This window comes from Pinus tabuliformis, chromosome 7, assembly GCF_031772625.1.
Source record: "Pinus tabuliformis cultivar Carrire ecotype Pingquan chromosome 7, CPIR1, whole genome shotgun sequence".
Classification (NCBI taxonomy): Eukaryota; Viridiplantae; Streptophyta; class Pinopsida; order Pinales; family Pinaceae; genus Pinus; species Pinus tabuliformis.
Window position 1 is genome coordinate 2,079,206,112 of NC_142293.1, and position 16,247 is coordinate 2,079,222,358.

A 16,247-nucleotide genomic window follows, 5' to 3' on the forward strand; every position below is an offset into this window, starting at 1 on the left:
CTCCCTCCACCCTTGGAATCACTCAATCTAGTAGGATCGAATTTTTCTGTCCCTCACTCAGAAAAATCGAACCTCCTCAAGCAACTCGGTCTCCTAGCAGAATGATTGCATTACCCTTGGGGATTTCGACCTACTCCCCATAATGAACAGCGAAATCCCTTCTCTCTTCACCTCTGAGCTATCCGGTTGATCAACTGTGCTCTGATACCATGTGAAAACTCCACAAACTGATATCCTATTGCAGCAACTAGAAATTATTCTCCTAATTGTTAAGTTAATTTAACAATTTATGTATTGTTTGCTACAGCAAATGCTGAATAAATCACACTGCAATCTATACAAAGAAAACTACGGAAAAATAAACGCTGGAAGAAATGCTAGCACACACATAAAATAACATAGTTATTTTTCGACAAAAGTCCCTGGAAAAACCCAACTTGGGAAAACCAGTGCAACAGCTGAGGGTTTTATTATTAAGCAGCAATGAAATAATCTAAGTACAATCTGGATGTTGAATACTGGCAATCTTGCAAAGAAAAAACTGGTAAAAAATCTGGACAATCTCTGATGAAGTCGTTCTGCCTTCTGTTGACAAGAAAGGCACTTCTCCGACACTCTGGGACTTCTTCCCGACCTCTAGAACTGAAAACGTCAATCTCTCTCAGCAAATCGACTTTGCCTCTAGAGGCTACTGTGCTGCCCCAACATCAGCCTCTTTGCAAATGCCTCTTACACCTCTCTACAAATGCACCAGCCAGATCTGCAAACCTTCCTCCAGCTTCATAGTCTCAACCCCTCTCTCACTACTTCGATCTCAGGCTCTCTCTTCGGCAACTGACTGTCGCTACTCTAGGAATCGGTCTGCTCATGAAATCGAATCTCTCGTTGTCTTCTCCATCACCACATCGATCTCCTCTTATAATCCTCTGTTGGAACACCAATGGCCAAGACTAAAACTTAATCAATGGATAAGATCATCTTTGGGTCGATCCGTGTGAGTTTCTAGATGATTCTAGCCTTGACTTAATTAATACTAATTAACTAAAAATATTCCCTAAGTTTAGACGTAGGAAATATTTAAAAATTGGTTAACAATCCGATTAAGTAATTTCTAGGCAGAATTTCCAAACACGATTTATGGGTTTTAGAGATCTCATGTATTCTAGCCTCTCCACAAAATTTCAAGGCTAGAACACATCCGATGCTACAAAAACTAACAAGTTGCTCCATTCTTCATACATTTCTTGTAATCACTCTCACTGTTGATCATCTTTTGAACAGTTCTTGCATGGAATGGTCGTTGTTAGAGTTTCTATGTTCTACTTTTATTGAATACTTTTCTATGGAATCTTGGCAAAGTACTACATGTACTAACTAAGAGTATGTATGGCAATCCCTTGCAGCTTTCTTCATGACTTTAACCCCCCATAAAGTGAGAGCTAGGGTTTTGGCAAGAAAGAATTTGTAACATCTATGACATGAATGGAGAGGATGAAAAACAATTTCTCTTGCAGTGCCCAACCTATCAACACATTAGATCTAACTTTAAAAACATCTATAATAAAGCCAAACTTCATAAGTTGCTAATCCATAAAAATGAAACAAAACTTGGAATTTTCATCTGCATTGTTATTTGATCAGAAAAATAACAAGATAAATCAAGGTTTGTCTTACTGGACAGTAATCATCATCATTATCAATATACCTAATACCATATACTAATAAAGTAAATGTATTGATTAATGTCATTCTTATAAGTAGATTAATATGTTAGGTTAATGACTCTCCAACATGACCAGTCCTCTTCAGGTCCATATAAGCTTAAACCATTCAATCATTGTAATGATCACTTTATATATCAGTTATCATATTTTATCCTTCTTCGATCATATGGCTCTGTTCATTTTATTACGATATAATGACTTCTTATCAGTACCACAAACTAAATCACAGACCACTTATAGACATAGAAGTCGTACATAAACTATGATTGGAATAAAACCATTCACTCAAGCGATTAGAACATAAATATAAAAACTTCTTGACTACAACATCATGACTTAACATACAAACATTTAATACAAGTCAAAAGTGATAAAGTATTATTTTGAACACGCAATGATGTCAGCAATCACATATACAAGACATTAGAAGACAAAAGAAACTAGAAGGCAATAAAACAGACAAAACTACGGCTAACAAAGAAACACAAAAACATGTGGACTAGAAACATATTGAAGTTGATCAAAGTTCCTTGAGAATGTTAAAAATGGCAATTGTTCAAGTATAAGAAAAAGAGATGGGATGGAAGAAGAGATACCAGAGACATCAACAAAAACTTCTCCCTTATTGCGTCGATGTCGGCCTTGGCATAAAAGGAATAGTAAGCCTAGGACCAAAATGATAACTACTCCTCCTCCAATAGTACCAGCCAAAATTCCAATCTTTGATCTCTTTGAGGAACCTAGAAATAAATAAATGTAAAATATTAGATGGTATGAAAGTATTTGCTCAGTTTTAAAACAAAGGCAAGAAAGACACCATGTTCACAGCCTATATTGCAAAACATAAGACATTCAAAACCTGAATTTGAAGAGGCAGCTGAGGCACAAGGGTGTGGAGAACTTGCACTGCAATTAATATGATTACCACTAAAACTGCAAAACACAAACCAATGCTATTAATTCACAATCATATTGAAACATTGTAGGCACACAACAATATAGCTCTACTCAAAGTTCTATCACTCAGATCTATGAGCCATTTCAAGGCTTTGGCAAGTCTTGGGGTTTTCCCATGTATTTTCTTTAATCAAATATGTAACAATTGACAACTTGAGAACCATACCCCACTCCTGTAAATATCTGAGAGATCTATAGAGAAGTGATATTTCCAATTCATGTCACCAATTCAACTTCTTGGCATAATAAAAGTAATTTACTTTTTATCATTTAACATGTCTTAAATTAGAGCTAATTTAATTTTAAAATTGATTCCATGTTATATTTATACAATATGAAATATATCTTGTCTTCTGAGTTGGTTGAATAGGGTAGACATTATTTTTATGTTCAAGTCCATGCTTGCAGAGATAGCATTTTATTTTGTTAGAAGAATAGTTAGATCCAAAATATTTCCACTTTGCAAAATGCATTCTATATAACTTTATTTTCACACTAGCTAATTATTCCAAATTTCAACAATTTTGGAATTTCCTAGAGAAGAAAATAGTAACTAAACAAACAAATATCAAGATTGTCAGGTTTCTTACAGTTATCCCTAAAAAATGTAAACCATCTCGATATTCTTGTAGCTTGTTGATGTATATACCGAAGAGGCTTGAGATAATAGACACCCTCTTGTAAGGACATTTAATATTGTCCAATGGAAACTTCTGTGATATCACTTCCACTGTAAACCTTAGTGGCACCTCTGTGGAGTTGTTTGAGTCATTAATGTCCCATACTGATCTTCTTATGTAGCCTCATGGATGTGTTTTAGTTAAATAATTATGTCAGACCATATATTTATTATATTTTAGTAGATATTTCTTGACTGTGAGTTCTATCTAAATAGAGGACTCATTGATCCAAAATTGTATTGAATAAAGACAAACTGAGGTAGAATCCACTAATGAAGTTCAATAAGTCCAATAACTAAAGGAGAACAAACCAAAAGAAGATCAACAATGAAGAAAATCAACTAGTTGTATTGACTAATGCACATATGTTTATAACATGAACAAAAGACCAAGTATTTTGAACAAATCAATGCTAACTGAAGAATTGGCAGGATGCCTTATCAACAGTGTTGTGTCAATTTGGACAAAAGTCAACAAGGTGAATGTGTATGTGGCATTCAAGGAGCATGGGCTTGTTGATGAGAGAGTTGAGATCAATGATGATTTTTGGTAGCATCGGATGTGCTCTAGCCTTGAAATTTGGAGGAAAGGCTAAGGCTCATGAGATCTCCAAGACCCAGAAATCGTCTTGAGAAATTCCACCCGAATGAGGAGTTACTAAAATAATTAATATTTTTAATGGGTTCCTAAGTCTAAACTTAGGAAAATAAAAATATTAATGGGTATTAATAAAGATAAGGGTGAGAAGCTTCTAAGAGACGAGTATCAAGTCTGTTTTAATCTTAACCGTTGATTAGAGACTTAATCTCAATCGTTGATTCATCAATAGGAAAAGTATAAGAGAAGACTTGAGGATCATTTGGAGACTCACCGGCAGATACTCAGTATCTCAAGGAAAATCGATTCTCAAGAAAAGGAGATCGATTTCAGAGGGAGAGTTACAGGGTGGAGGTAGAGGAGGGCATCAGCAGTAGTCAGTGACAGAGGAGGAGGTGATGCAGGGCCGATGAAAGAGAGCACAGAGAGACGCAGTCCAGAGGAGAGACGTAGCCCTCACGCAGGCTAATGCAAAGAGACGCAGAGCCACTCAGAGCCACGCTAAGCCATGCAAAGTGACGCAGAGGTGACGCAGGAGTGGGAGAAGGGTCACCAAAGCTTCAGAAAGTTTCAAAGGGAAAGTCTCAGGTGTTTTCATTCAGTTCTTTGTAAAATCATTCCTTGTAAAAGAGATTGTTGTTGAAGATTAATAAAACCCTCAGTTGCTGCACCAATTTTCCCACATTGGGTTTTTTCGGGGACAATTTTCCAAAAACAACTGTGTTGATGTAATTGGTTCTTGTGCATGTATTTTCTCTGTGTAATTATTGTGATAACTGCAATAGAATTTATTTTAATATTTGATGAAGGGATTTCGTAAATAACTTATTGTGAAGAATAAGTAGGTGAAATAAATCAGTAGTTGTAGTAGAATTTTAGTTTAGAAATTTTCACAATAAATACCTAAGGGAAGACAAACCATTGTGTGTACTTGACAGGAGACACGGATATCAACAATCATAACTAACTCTTGCAGATGGCCCATACGAAGGTGTAGTACACATTGGAGTCAAGTTTAGCCAGTTAGAAGATTGAATAATTGACTATTCATCAAGTCTGTCAATTGTGTTTTGTGTAATGCCCCAAATTTCGATTTTTCCATTTGAGGAGGTCAACAAAGATTTTGTGGATGGTGCTCAGCATAGCACAATTTTGAAATTCGGGCATTGGAGGCAATTTTGATATGGTAGGTATAAAGGACTTAGGAGAATTGGAGAAATTTCATCCTTGGTGGAATGTGGGGACCACAAAAAGGAGGTGATTCAACCCTTGGAGATAATTCGCAATTGTGAAGGAAGAGAGAGAAAGCAAGAGAGTGCGAGTTAATGGAAAATGGGGTCCACCAAGAGAGAGGGCAAACTTCTATAAATAAGGCAAGGAGGCCTCCATTTGGTATCTTTTTGACAATCTAACTTTTGAACACAAGTTTTCTTGAGTTGTTTAGCCAAGTAAACCAATGTTGTTTAGCACAAGGAATTCCCAAGCCAGAATTCCACTTCTACCTTCAGTGAACTTCGAGTGTAATAACCCGTTTTCAAGATATCCCTCAAACCCAAGCAAACTCCAACCAAATACGTCCAAATGATATAGTAACCGGGAAGCTCAAAGTGATAAAAATGACAGTGGTGCAACATATAATAATATAAACATGAAATATAAGCAGATACTCAAGAAATGCAAAGAGAAATGCTACGCCATTTTATTATACTGAGTAATGGAATGAGTACAAGAGGTGATCAGAAAGATGGCACCTTGACTTGCACAAGGCAAGTGAATAAATACACTCAGAATAGTAAAGGAATGGCCTCTCTCTGAACTACATCCAAGCTGCGGGAGAACTTCCATGCTGCTACTACTGCTGGAAATCAAATGAGGATTTGGGGTTGTTCCCCTCCTCAGAAAATGCTGAAACTCTGGAATCAGGCTCTACTCAAGAAACCAAGAAAAACCCAGAAAGCTTTTCTGAAATAGCCGACCCTCAAAAAATCACCCCCTTGGGTATCTACACAATCCCTCAAGGCTCTGCGCTGCCACCGAATAGAATCCTCCAAAACTCAGCCCGAAACTCTGCCAAAATCCCCCAATATGCAAGAGTTGATCCCTTGCTCAATCTCCCAACTCAAATCCTCCACAAAACCCCAATCCGGAACTCCCACCAAAAGAACTGCGTCCCTCTCTCTCAAGACAGCGTAGTCATCCAAATGCTCAACTCCTCCTCAACGCCAAAGATCAATCCTACTGCAAAAGACTACTAAAAACTACCTTGCTCGAGTAGGCACTCGAAATCCCCCGAGGCTAAGGGTGAGATCTCCGAACGGAGACACTCAATGCACTATACAGTGTTGCAGACAGGCTAAACAGCCAGCATGCTCTAAGTCGAAGTGACTAGCTCAAATGCACATAATCGAATGCCAAAATGAGGAGGCGCCTTTCTCCTTTATAGCGTTGGCCTCTTTCAATCCCAAGGCCCACCTCCTCCAACGTAGTCCCTCTCTTGCCACGTGTTCCTTTCCATTTGCGCAATCCCTCCAAGTGTCTGTGTGGTCCTTTGGCCCCCTTGGCTCCCCTTTAAGTCACAACATTGTGCTACTAGGGAGTGACTTTATTCTAAAAGTGAGTTATGTCCCCTTTTCCTCACCTTTTTATTTATAAATAACTATAGAAGGCAAAATTGAGCAAAATCGAATATTCCAATTAGCCATAGCTAATTAGGAATATTACATCAAGTGTCACCCTAGAAGAGTATTTCAAAACTTAGTGGGGAGATATTTGTTTGAGTTCGTGGGACACATCAGCTCTTGCATCAGCTAGTTCGAACTTTCAGGAGGACGCAGGGACAGAAATCGAACCACTGAGTTGAGGGAGTTCAAAGGGGAATTCAAAGCAGCAAATTAGGGAGAAATTTCATTGAGGGTGGACCAACATTTGTGGAGAATTTCAAGTCTAGAAGTTGTTGCTGTTGAGAGAGCCAAACTCACCATTTTAGGGCCTGCGCAAAAGTATTACTGGGCAGAATTTGTGGAGTTGGATTCATCTTATTTGTGTCGAGTTTTGGAAGGAATATCACTCACATCCTCCAAAGGAAATTTGCAGTGCCATCCTACAGCTAATTGAGAGGGAATTGGTGACATATCCAACAGTTTGAATTGTGGGGGATGCAGAAACTGTCAAGGATGTCGTAGCACAAAATTGCGATAATTCCGGGAGGTTGGAATTAACCCAAATCATTTCTGAGTTTTGTTGGACTAGCCTCAAGGAGACTGCTCCTAATTTTGCATAATTTTTGGAGGAAGTTTGTTGCCCCAAAACAACAAGATTCTTTAGCAGCGAGTTAGGAAGGGTGAGCTTAAAAATTGGGTTGATGGTGATCGGTAGAATTTGCTAGAACCGTTTCTAGATTTTTCTGGGTTTTTGGCAAATGCCTTAATCTGATTTTGCAAAATTTTTTGGGCAAATTTAAGGGGTCAAATTAGTGTCTCAACAGAGCCAACAATGTAGAATTATTGGGCCAGTGCAGGTTTTCTAATAAAAGAACTCCAACAGTAGTTGGGCATTGGTATATCGATCACCTAAGGCTTGTAGCTTGCCTTGTGCAAGCCCAAGTGCACTCTTTCTATTTCATATTGTACTCCAGCAATTTATATAATAAAATTACCCATTTTTGGCATGTTTGGGAGCATTTTTGGGTTGTTGGTGTTTACTGAAAAATTTTATGCTATATTGTCTTGCATGCTTTTGTTATCACTGTAAATTTTTCCATTAGGAATACTATAGTGGTCCCAGAGCATGGTCTTGGCTAGTTGTGGGGAGGGGTTAGCAAAGATCATAGAGGAGTTGATGAGGCAGAGCAAACAACTGGTGAGGCAAAACCAACAAATTCTAGAGGGGATGCAATGAATGATACATAATCGACACAAAAGACAACCACATACACGCACATCCCACCAGTACAACACCCACACGTATGGTCAATCTAACCATCCTACCATGCCTCATTCCTTGGATGAACATGAGAATGAGAAGTATATTTCAAGGGTCAGATCATCATGTAGAGGTGGGCAATTAGAGGATGAGACCAGGAGGCATTTCTGCTAGTGGAGATCAGGCTTTAGATGTCAAAAGCTCGAGGAGGAGGTTGAGCAGGAGGACATGCAGGATGGTGAGGGGCACATCGATATCCCCAGTGTAGTAAAGGAGTCACCATTGTTGGAGACCTCTTTGATAGCACCAGTTGACACCTTGACAGAGAAACTGGAGCATAGACCCATAGAGCCATCTGATGATGTGGTGTCTGTCATTGATGAGGTGCCATCCATTGTTGAGGTATCCATTGATGAGGTCTCTAGGACTATGTCTGAATTTTCAGGTGATGGCAGCCCACAGCAAATTAGGGAGGTGTCAGGAGACACATCCATTAGTGAGGTGTTGATGGGCACAGAGGCACCCAGAGTCATGACAGAGTTCTCAGACGACAGCTACCTACAACAGCATGGAGAGCACCTTGAGGAGCGTGAGTTAGATGAGGACATTATGCTCAATGAGCTACTTGTGGAGGGATAGATAGGGACTCTTGTTGTGCCCATGGTAAGGGAAGATGGAAAATCATTTGTTGGACCTGCCATCGACAGGGAGCAAATAGATGCACAAGTAGCTAGCAAAGCTGCAGTACTTCCAAACAATAGCTCTCTTCAGGCAAACGTAGATGGGGCCTACAATATTGTTAGGTTACCTCTGCGCGTTGGAGGGAGATTGGCTAGGTTACCTAGACAGGTTGTATATGATGACCGGGCTAGTGAGATGAGGCGACATGAGTTGTGTAGGGCGCAACACTCGCATGATGGACTTGCTACGTACTCGAGGACTCTTACATTTGATCCCTCTCATGGGGTTGGGTGGCAAGAGGTATTGAGTTGGTACCTGATAGGGTTGACTAGGTTTTTGGATACATCCATGGTCGGGAGCATAGTTCAGCAGGGGTCATGGTTTGCCAGAGGGGCTCGAGGGTTGGATCATCGTTGGGACCCAGGTGGGACTCCCCACCACTCCATGGATTGGGTTAGTCATGGTATTAACAAGATGGTGGATCTAGTGATTGGACTCACCCCCGTTTTCATATTCCCACCAGATTTTTGGACAGCACCCGTGACAGGTCGAGCTGATAGAGGAGCAAGCAGACTCCATGAGTTGTCTTGGCATGTTGGTCGTGTGTGGGGGCATAAGATGATCAGTGTACCATGGCAGGAGATTGTCAGAGGTGGCATCAGCAAGCCACCAGATAGTTCCTTGTATGGAGAAGAGGATTTCCCATGGATATATGGGGCACAGGGGTCATCAAGGAGCAGCACCTTAGGGACAACCCCCACAGGTACATAGGGAAATTTGCATGATAATAGCACTCAATGTTGCACGAAACACACCCCCCCAAGGATCCAAACCGGGAACCGCGCCCCGTATGGATCCGTGGGGGATCCGCAGTTAAGAAATTCGAAATAGTGTTGGCCCAATATCTACCCCGAATCCTTAACGGATTCGCCCTGGATAGACACATAATTTTTGTCTTCATGTTGTGAAGAAAGAATGGAGGAATGGGTGAGCATATGAGATTGATTCTGATACTCTTTGATTTATAGGTCAAGCACCCATTGAATGCTTATAGGGCTTGTCTTTGAGTCAACAAGTCATAAAGAGTCATTGCCATGTATAGAAGACCCTTTTGGGCATGTTACATATTGTAAAGATAAATTATTTGGTCAAAATTGTGTCATAAGACCCTCCAAGATCAACTCGGCCTACAAGAGATCAAGTCGGCCTCATGCATGCAATTCGAACCCCTGGGAAGCCTATACATAAGAGTCATTCGACCTCATTTGAAGCACACAACAAGACATTTGTTCAAGCAAGAGAAGTTGTTTGATCTTAAAGAGAAGTCTAAAAGGCAAGCGAAGTTCAAGGAGAAAGTTGGAACTGAAGATTTTGGGTCTCTCTCTCTTGTGCAACACAATTCTGAAGCTGTATCAAGAAGCTGTGAAGTTGCATCTAGGTCGAAGTTGTGAAGTTGCATCTAGGTCAAAGTTGTGAAGTTGCATCTAGGTTAACGCTGTGAAGCTGCACCAAGGTCGAAGTTGCAACGCTGCATCAAGGTCGAAGTTGCAACGCTGCATCAAGGTCAAAGTTGGGAAGTTGCATCAAGGTTAACGCTGTGAAGGTCAAAGCTGTGAAGTTGCATCAAGGTTGGGTTGTGGAAGTTGCTAGGTCGAAGTTTTAGAAATTGTTACTAGGGATCGAAGTTGCTAGAAGATCGAAATTTAATGTTGGAAGTTGTGATCATCAAGAAGGAAGGTTGACTCAGTGTTGGAGGGGCCTTGGACAAGGGTCATAGGTCTTGGAATTCGTCATTTGAGCTTCTATAAAAAGAGAAGAGTTCTTGTGGGTTTTCCTCTCAAAAGAAGAGGTTTTGGCCCTGGCTAATAGCGTATATCTTGTGTCCTCTTGTCTCATTGTTCTTTATCGTTTGGTAGTTATTTGATGGTAGACAACACTAATTATAATCAAGTAAAAGAATAACCAAATCACGTTAAGTAAAAACACACCACAAGTAGTTATTAAAGAAGAGAAATCACCTAATTTAGTTGCCCCTAGATTTCTCAACACCTAGAACTTGGTTATTACACACAAAGATTCTTCGATGCTTTTTGAATTATTATTTGTTTTCAAGTGTGCCACGGGCATGTCCATATGTCCAAAAGACCTCAATATCTCATCACTATCTCTCTAAGATGGAACTCCATCATCTATCCTATATCCTTCCATTTTCTATTCGGCCTATGGAAATGGGCTTAAAGTATTTGGGCTTTCATCTAAAGCCAAACTGTTATGGTAAAGAAGACTAGGCCAAGCTGGTGGCAAAAGTGGACAGTCAGCTAAATCATTGGAGTCACAGATGGCTCTCTAGAGCGGGTCAACTAGTGCTTATCAAGTCTGTTTTGGAAGCCATTCCGGTTTACTGGGCTTCACTAGCATAAACTCCTACATGTATTCTAGAAAAAATCAGGTAACTTTGCTCCTTTTTTCTTTGGTTTGGAAAGAATAAAAAAGGGTCTTATCATGGATCAAGTGGGCTCTGATTACCAGGCCAAAATCACTAGGTGGATGGGGTCTTAAAAATCGTTTTCTATTCTTAAAAACCCTTGCTGCAAAGGGTCGCAAAGTGTGGTTGGCGATTGATCTCTACAGACAAACTGTGGACTTCCTTGTGAAAATTTCTAACACGAACTTCTACTGCAGTAATTGATTTATTTCTCCTACTTATTTTCCACAATAAGTTATTTACAAAACCCTTCAACAAACACTAAAATAAATTCTACTGCAGTTATCACATAATAGCATAGAGAAAATAACAGTGATATACAAGCACAAGAATCAATCACATCAACACAGTTATTTTTGAACAATTGTCCACGGAAAAACTCAATGCGGGAAAACCGGTGCAACAAATGAGAACGACTCTACAGAATATTGAGATACTTCTAAGAGAAAACACCTGAGACAATTTTCCTTCTCTCCCGAAGAAGTTTTGACACCCTGGAGACCCTCTATCCTCCTCTGCGTTCTGCATCACTCCTGAATGAGGACAGCGTCTCCAGTTGCACTATCTCACTGACCTTCCCTCTGCGTTGTTTCTCAGATGCTCTGTGTCACCTCTTCCTCAGTCCCTAACTGATGTTGATACCCTCCTCTTCCTTCACCCTGCTATTCTCCCTCTGAAATCAAACTTCTTCTCCTTGAGAATCGATTTCCCTCGGGTCACTGAGTATTTGCCCGATGTATCTCCAAATGACTCTCAAGTCTTCTCTTATACTTTTCCTGTTGATGATGAATCAACGGTCGAGATTAAGTCTCTAATCAACGACTAAGATTAAAATAGACTTGATCCTCGTCTCTTAGACATAGTTTTAAAATTCGGCCGATTCGAAACGGAAACGGCCGAGTTGATCCATTTCATTGCCGAGAAATGTGACTCGGTGGAGGAAACGGTTCAGTAGACCGAGTCAGCCATGACTCGGCCGAGTCATAACCAGTGGCCTGTAACCCCATCAAAACAGCGATTTGACATTTTTTTAATGAAATTTTGAAGTGTTTGCTGATTGGTTTGAAGTTTTGAACTCCAAAGTGTTTTATGAATTAGTTAAATGTTATTTGGGGTCCATTTCCCCCTCCCAAACCCTATTTAACACACTCAAATGCTCTCTACTATTGATATGCTATTCAAATTTCATGGTAATGTTAAAAGTGACATTCTCCTTAATCTTCATTTTCATCCTTTTACTTAAATTTTTAACATTACCATGAAATGACTCAGGATGTTTGAGAGTGGTTTCGGCCTCATTGGATTTCATATGGAGAAAGTAGAATTTTAGATTTCATTTAAAATCCAGCAGACTTATCAGTTTTTCAGGATTTCAGGATTGGAGGATTGCAATGTTTCCATTGAATTTTGTCATGTATTAGGGTATGGAACTCGTATTTAATCAAGAGCACCAATCCCTCTATGTACCTTGATGTTAGTGACATTGGTTGTCGAACTCCTCTGGGATTCGCTCCCAAACCAGGAGCATTTGAAAATGTCACTCCCGCTCCCGTTTTCGCTCTCACTCCCCACTTTCGCTCTTGCTCCCAACTTCCAAGTAACACTGAGCCAGATGATGTTGGCAACTCTAGCAGTAGCCAGTAGTACTGGTCACAGACTTTTGTTGTAGAGGCCATTTATAGCCTCCTTGGTTATGTGATTTTGTTTTGATCTCTATATCATCATCGTGTATGTATTGGACAATGCATTGGGTGCCATTTTGATATAATGGATATATTCATGAGCCTACTTTGATCATATGTTGTCTTCTATCTATATTCTAATGCTGTGTGTTTGGAAACATGAATGAAAATCTTTAAAATTATGTGTTTTTATAAAAAATAAATATTTAATGTATTTTTTACAATGACCGAGTCATTGAAATCAAGTCGGCCGAGTCGATACCGAGTCGGAGTCGGAGTCGGAGTCGACCCTCGGCCGAGTCGGAGTCGGAGTCGGAGTTTTAAAACATTGCTCTTAGAAGCTTCTCACCCATATCTTTATTAATACCCATTAATATTTTTATTTTCTTAAGTTTAGACTTAGGAACCCATTAAAAATATTAATTATTTTAATAACTCCTCATCCGGGTGGAATTTCTCCAAACGATTTCCGGGTTTTGGAGATCTCATGTGTTCTAGCCTACTTCTAGGCCCTCCACAAAATTTTGGAGCTAGAGCACATCCGATGCTACCCGAAATCAACATTCGGTAGTAAAGCAAAAATATATTGTGCCTTCCTCCCTAGAAGATTGGCTTAGGAATCCAGTCAAATCTTGATTTAACATCTCCATTATTTGGCGTGTTGTTCTTAACACTTTTGACATCATTGGTAATGGGCTTGCTTGGAGGGTTGCCAAGGGAGATATGCTTCGTCTGTGTCTAGAGTCTAGACCCCTAGCTGGATTGTGATCATAGATTCAAGTTGCCTCTCCCTTTGATAGTATGGCTCCATGATTGTGGTTTCTGAAAATTGGCTCATGTAACTAATCCAATCCTATCCTCTTTCTGGCATCAAGGATGGCTCTCGGCTGCTGATCTGCATATCGAGGCTGAATATAGGGAATGTTGGAATGATTATATACAAACTCTCAGAGACAGTCATGTTCGTATTAAGGACAGATTGGATCAACTTATTTGGTGCATGCACCTAAACTGTGGTTTGTATCTCTTTTTGCTAACAGATTAATTTTGTGGAGCGATGGCAGTGGAAGACTATTTGGAAGGCCAAATGTCTGCCAAAATAAAAATAAAAATATGTGATGCCTATTGATGAATAAGGTCCCTACTTGAGATGTTCTACAAAGGTGTTTTATGATTGGCCCGGGATGGTGCCCTCTCTGTGAAAATAATGGGGAAACTGCCCACCATTTACTCATGGATTGCCCTTTTTTTCAAGAAGTCTGGCTGCTGTGTAGGTCTGCTCTTGGACACTCAATTCTTTGGTCTGGCCCTAACTTAGAAGATGCTTGGCGATCGTGGCACTCAAACCCCATCTGCCATCCATTCAAAGCCCTCCCCCTTATTATACGATGGGGGGTCTGGTTAGCTAGGAATAGGACGATTTTCACAGATAAGATATCTGTCCCTTCTCACATAGCTGATGAGGTGTTGGCCATATTTAGTCATTATCCCCAAGAAAAGAATTGTTCAGCTGCCAGGGTGGTTTCTCCAGAATGTATTAATTACACAAAACCATGGGGCTATTTTGATGGTGCATCCATTGATAACAGTCAGCAGTGTGATGATGGTTTTATACTATATCTTTCTCCTTCCCATTTCTTTAAAGCTAAAATGGGTCTGGGCCCAGGCACCAACAATAGAGCAGAGCTTCTTGCATGCAAAAATATGCTTCTCTTTACAAAAGAACAGGGGTGTTCGTGTATTCATATCTTTGGGGACTCAAAGCTGTCCATCTACTGGATCACTAGGATTTTATCCTGCAGGAATATTTATCTTTTCCCTATTGCTGAGGAGATTATTCATATTGCTGATTCATCTGATGCTTTTTCTTGTTCACACATTTCCATGGAAAGGAACACTGGCACAGACAGCTTATCTAAGAGTGGCCTTCAATTGGAGAAGGATCTTTGGGTCATAGTGGAGCATGATCATGAGTAGCTGGTGGAGTTCTCTTGTCACATTCAGGGGACTTAGCTTTTGTTTACTCTACAGATGACAGCCATTCTCTCTGGACATGCTTTTTCCTTGTATCGTCAAACGCATGACATTATAGATTTTTGTTCTCACTTCCTATGGATCTTTTCCTATGGATCTCTGCTGTACATGGTGTATAGTTTTGTTGACAGTTCTCTGAGGCCTGTGGCCAGTTATTTTGGTTTTTTCTGTGACTTATACAGGATTCCAGCTTTTGTTGATCTTAGGTACAGACTTCTGATATGCTACTTTTTGGTTTCTCTGCCTATAGGCATCATATGTTTTCCAGCGTCTTTTTGGGAAACTTGTCTGTTCCCACTTACTGATTATCATATTGCTGGAGTCTACAGTTATATTCCAGAATACATTTTTGAAGTGTATATACAAAATGTAATTTTCTTCACTTCTCTATAGATGAAATTACGCATCTATTTCCTTGGGGAAAAAATATCACATAGGACAATTTCAGGTAGCAACAATAGTGATCATCCAGATCCTTGAACAAGTCACCTATGGAATATTTAGAATGAGGTACGTGAGATGCAAATTATAAAATACAAATATAATATATACATATATGAACTAAGTCTACTAGGAACTAGGACAAAACCTCACATTGCCTATTCAAGGATAGAGGATAATGTGTGTGTCCGCGCATGCTTTTATGTGTGAACCTAGTAAAGGGATAGTCAAGTGACAAGTCATAACGTCCCACAAGCACGCTTATATAGCTATAAATATATAGTGCCAGCAAACTTGAGGGATACAACTAACAGTCTTGTGATTATCTTATATCCTGAGGGGCAGATATGTTTAAAACAATGTGGTAGACAAAAAAGTCAGGCTAATATCTCAACAGTCACTGATTACAGTAAATATGAAGGCATTGAAAATATAAAAATAATTTTGAAACAATTGATGCACTGAGCTTTGGTTTTTCAGTGCAACAACTAAAACCACAAGGACCAATAATGCAAAGACAACACATGGGAAAAGATGTTTTCCATACTTATATTTATGTACTTGAAACAAAGATACTGGTATTTGCCCGCTGAGATTATTAGAGGAAAGGTCCCTGCAAGCATCCAAACAAACCCATATCAATGTTGAAAATAAGATGCACCCAAAGCACACATCCCTAGACAACTTTAGAAACTTTTCAGAAAACAGAGAAATGTTAAAGAACTCAGTCAGCAAATAAGGTTAAAATATAAACCCCAAAAGTATTATCACTATCTAGAACTGGTACATTTTCAAAACATTTCCCAGGTGGAAACAACCCCTAGAAAGTGATTTCCACTAACAGAGGTTTTTCAAATACATCATCTCCAAACCCATGATTATTATTTGCTAACTTAGCCTCTTTATTATCAATACGACTGCAAATTTGAAGAATATTACTGTATGCATAAGACTCCATAAAATTAATACAAATACCAAAAGCCTCAGAAGCCAGAATAATACAAATGCCTTACAAATTTCAATCTTAAGTAGCTAAGTTACTTAC

At 39.5% G+C, this 16,247-nt stretch overlaps 1 protein-coding gene across 1 annotated transcript in view; it reads right to left on the reverse strand.

The window, feature by feature from the left end:
- LOC149256865 (LRR receptor kinase SERK2-like) overlaps positions 1-16,247 on the reverse strand; it is a 167,019-nt gene that overhangs the window by 19,364 nt on the left and 131,408 nt on the right. The window contains exons 7-9 of the mRNA XM_089455493.1: positions 15,750-15,815; positions 2,584-2,657; positions 2,321-2,464 (exon numbers count right to left, since the gene is read on the reverse strand). Of these exons, the coding sequence (XP_089311619.1) occupies positions 2,321-2,464; positions 2,584-2,657; positions 15,750-15,815 (284 nt within the window). The remainder of the gene's footprint in view (positions 1-2,320; positions 2,465-2,583; positions 2,658-15,749; positions 15,816-16,247) is intronic.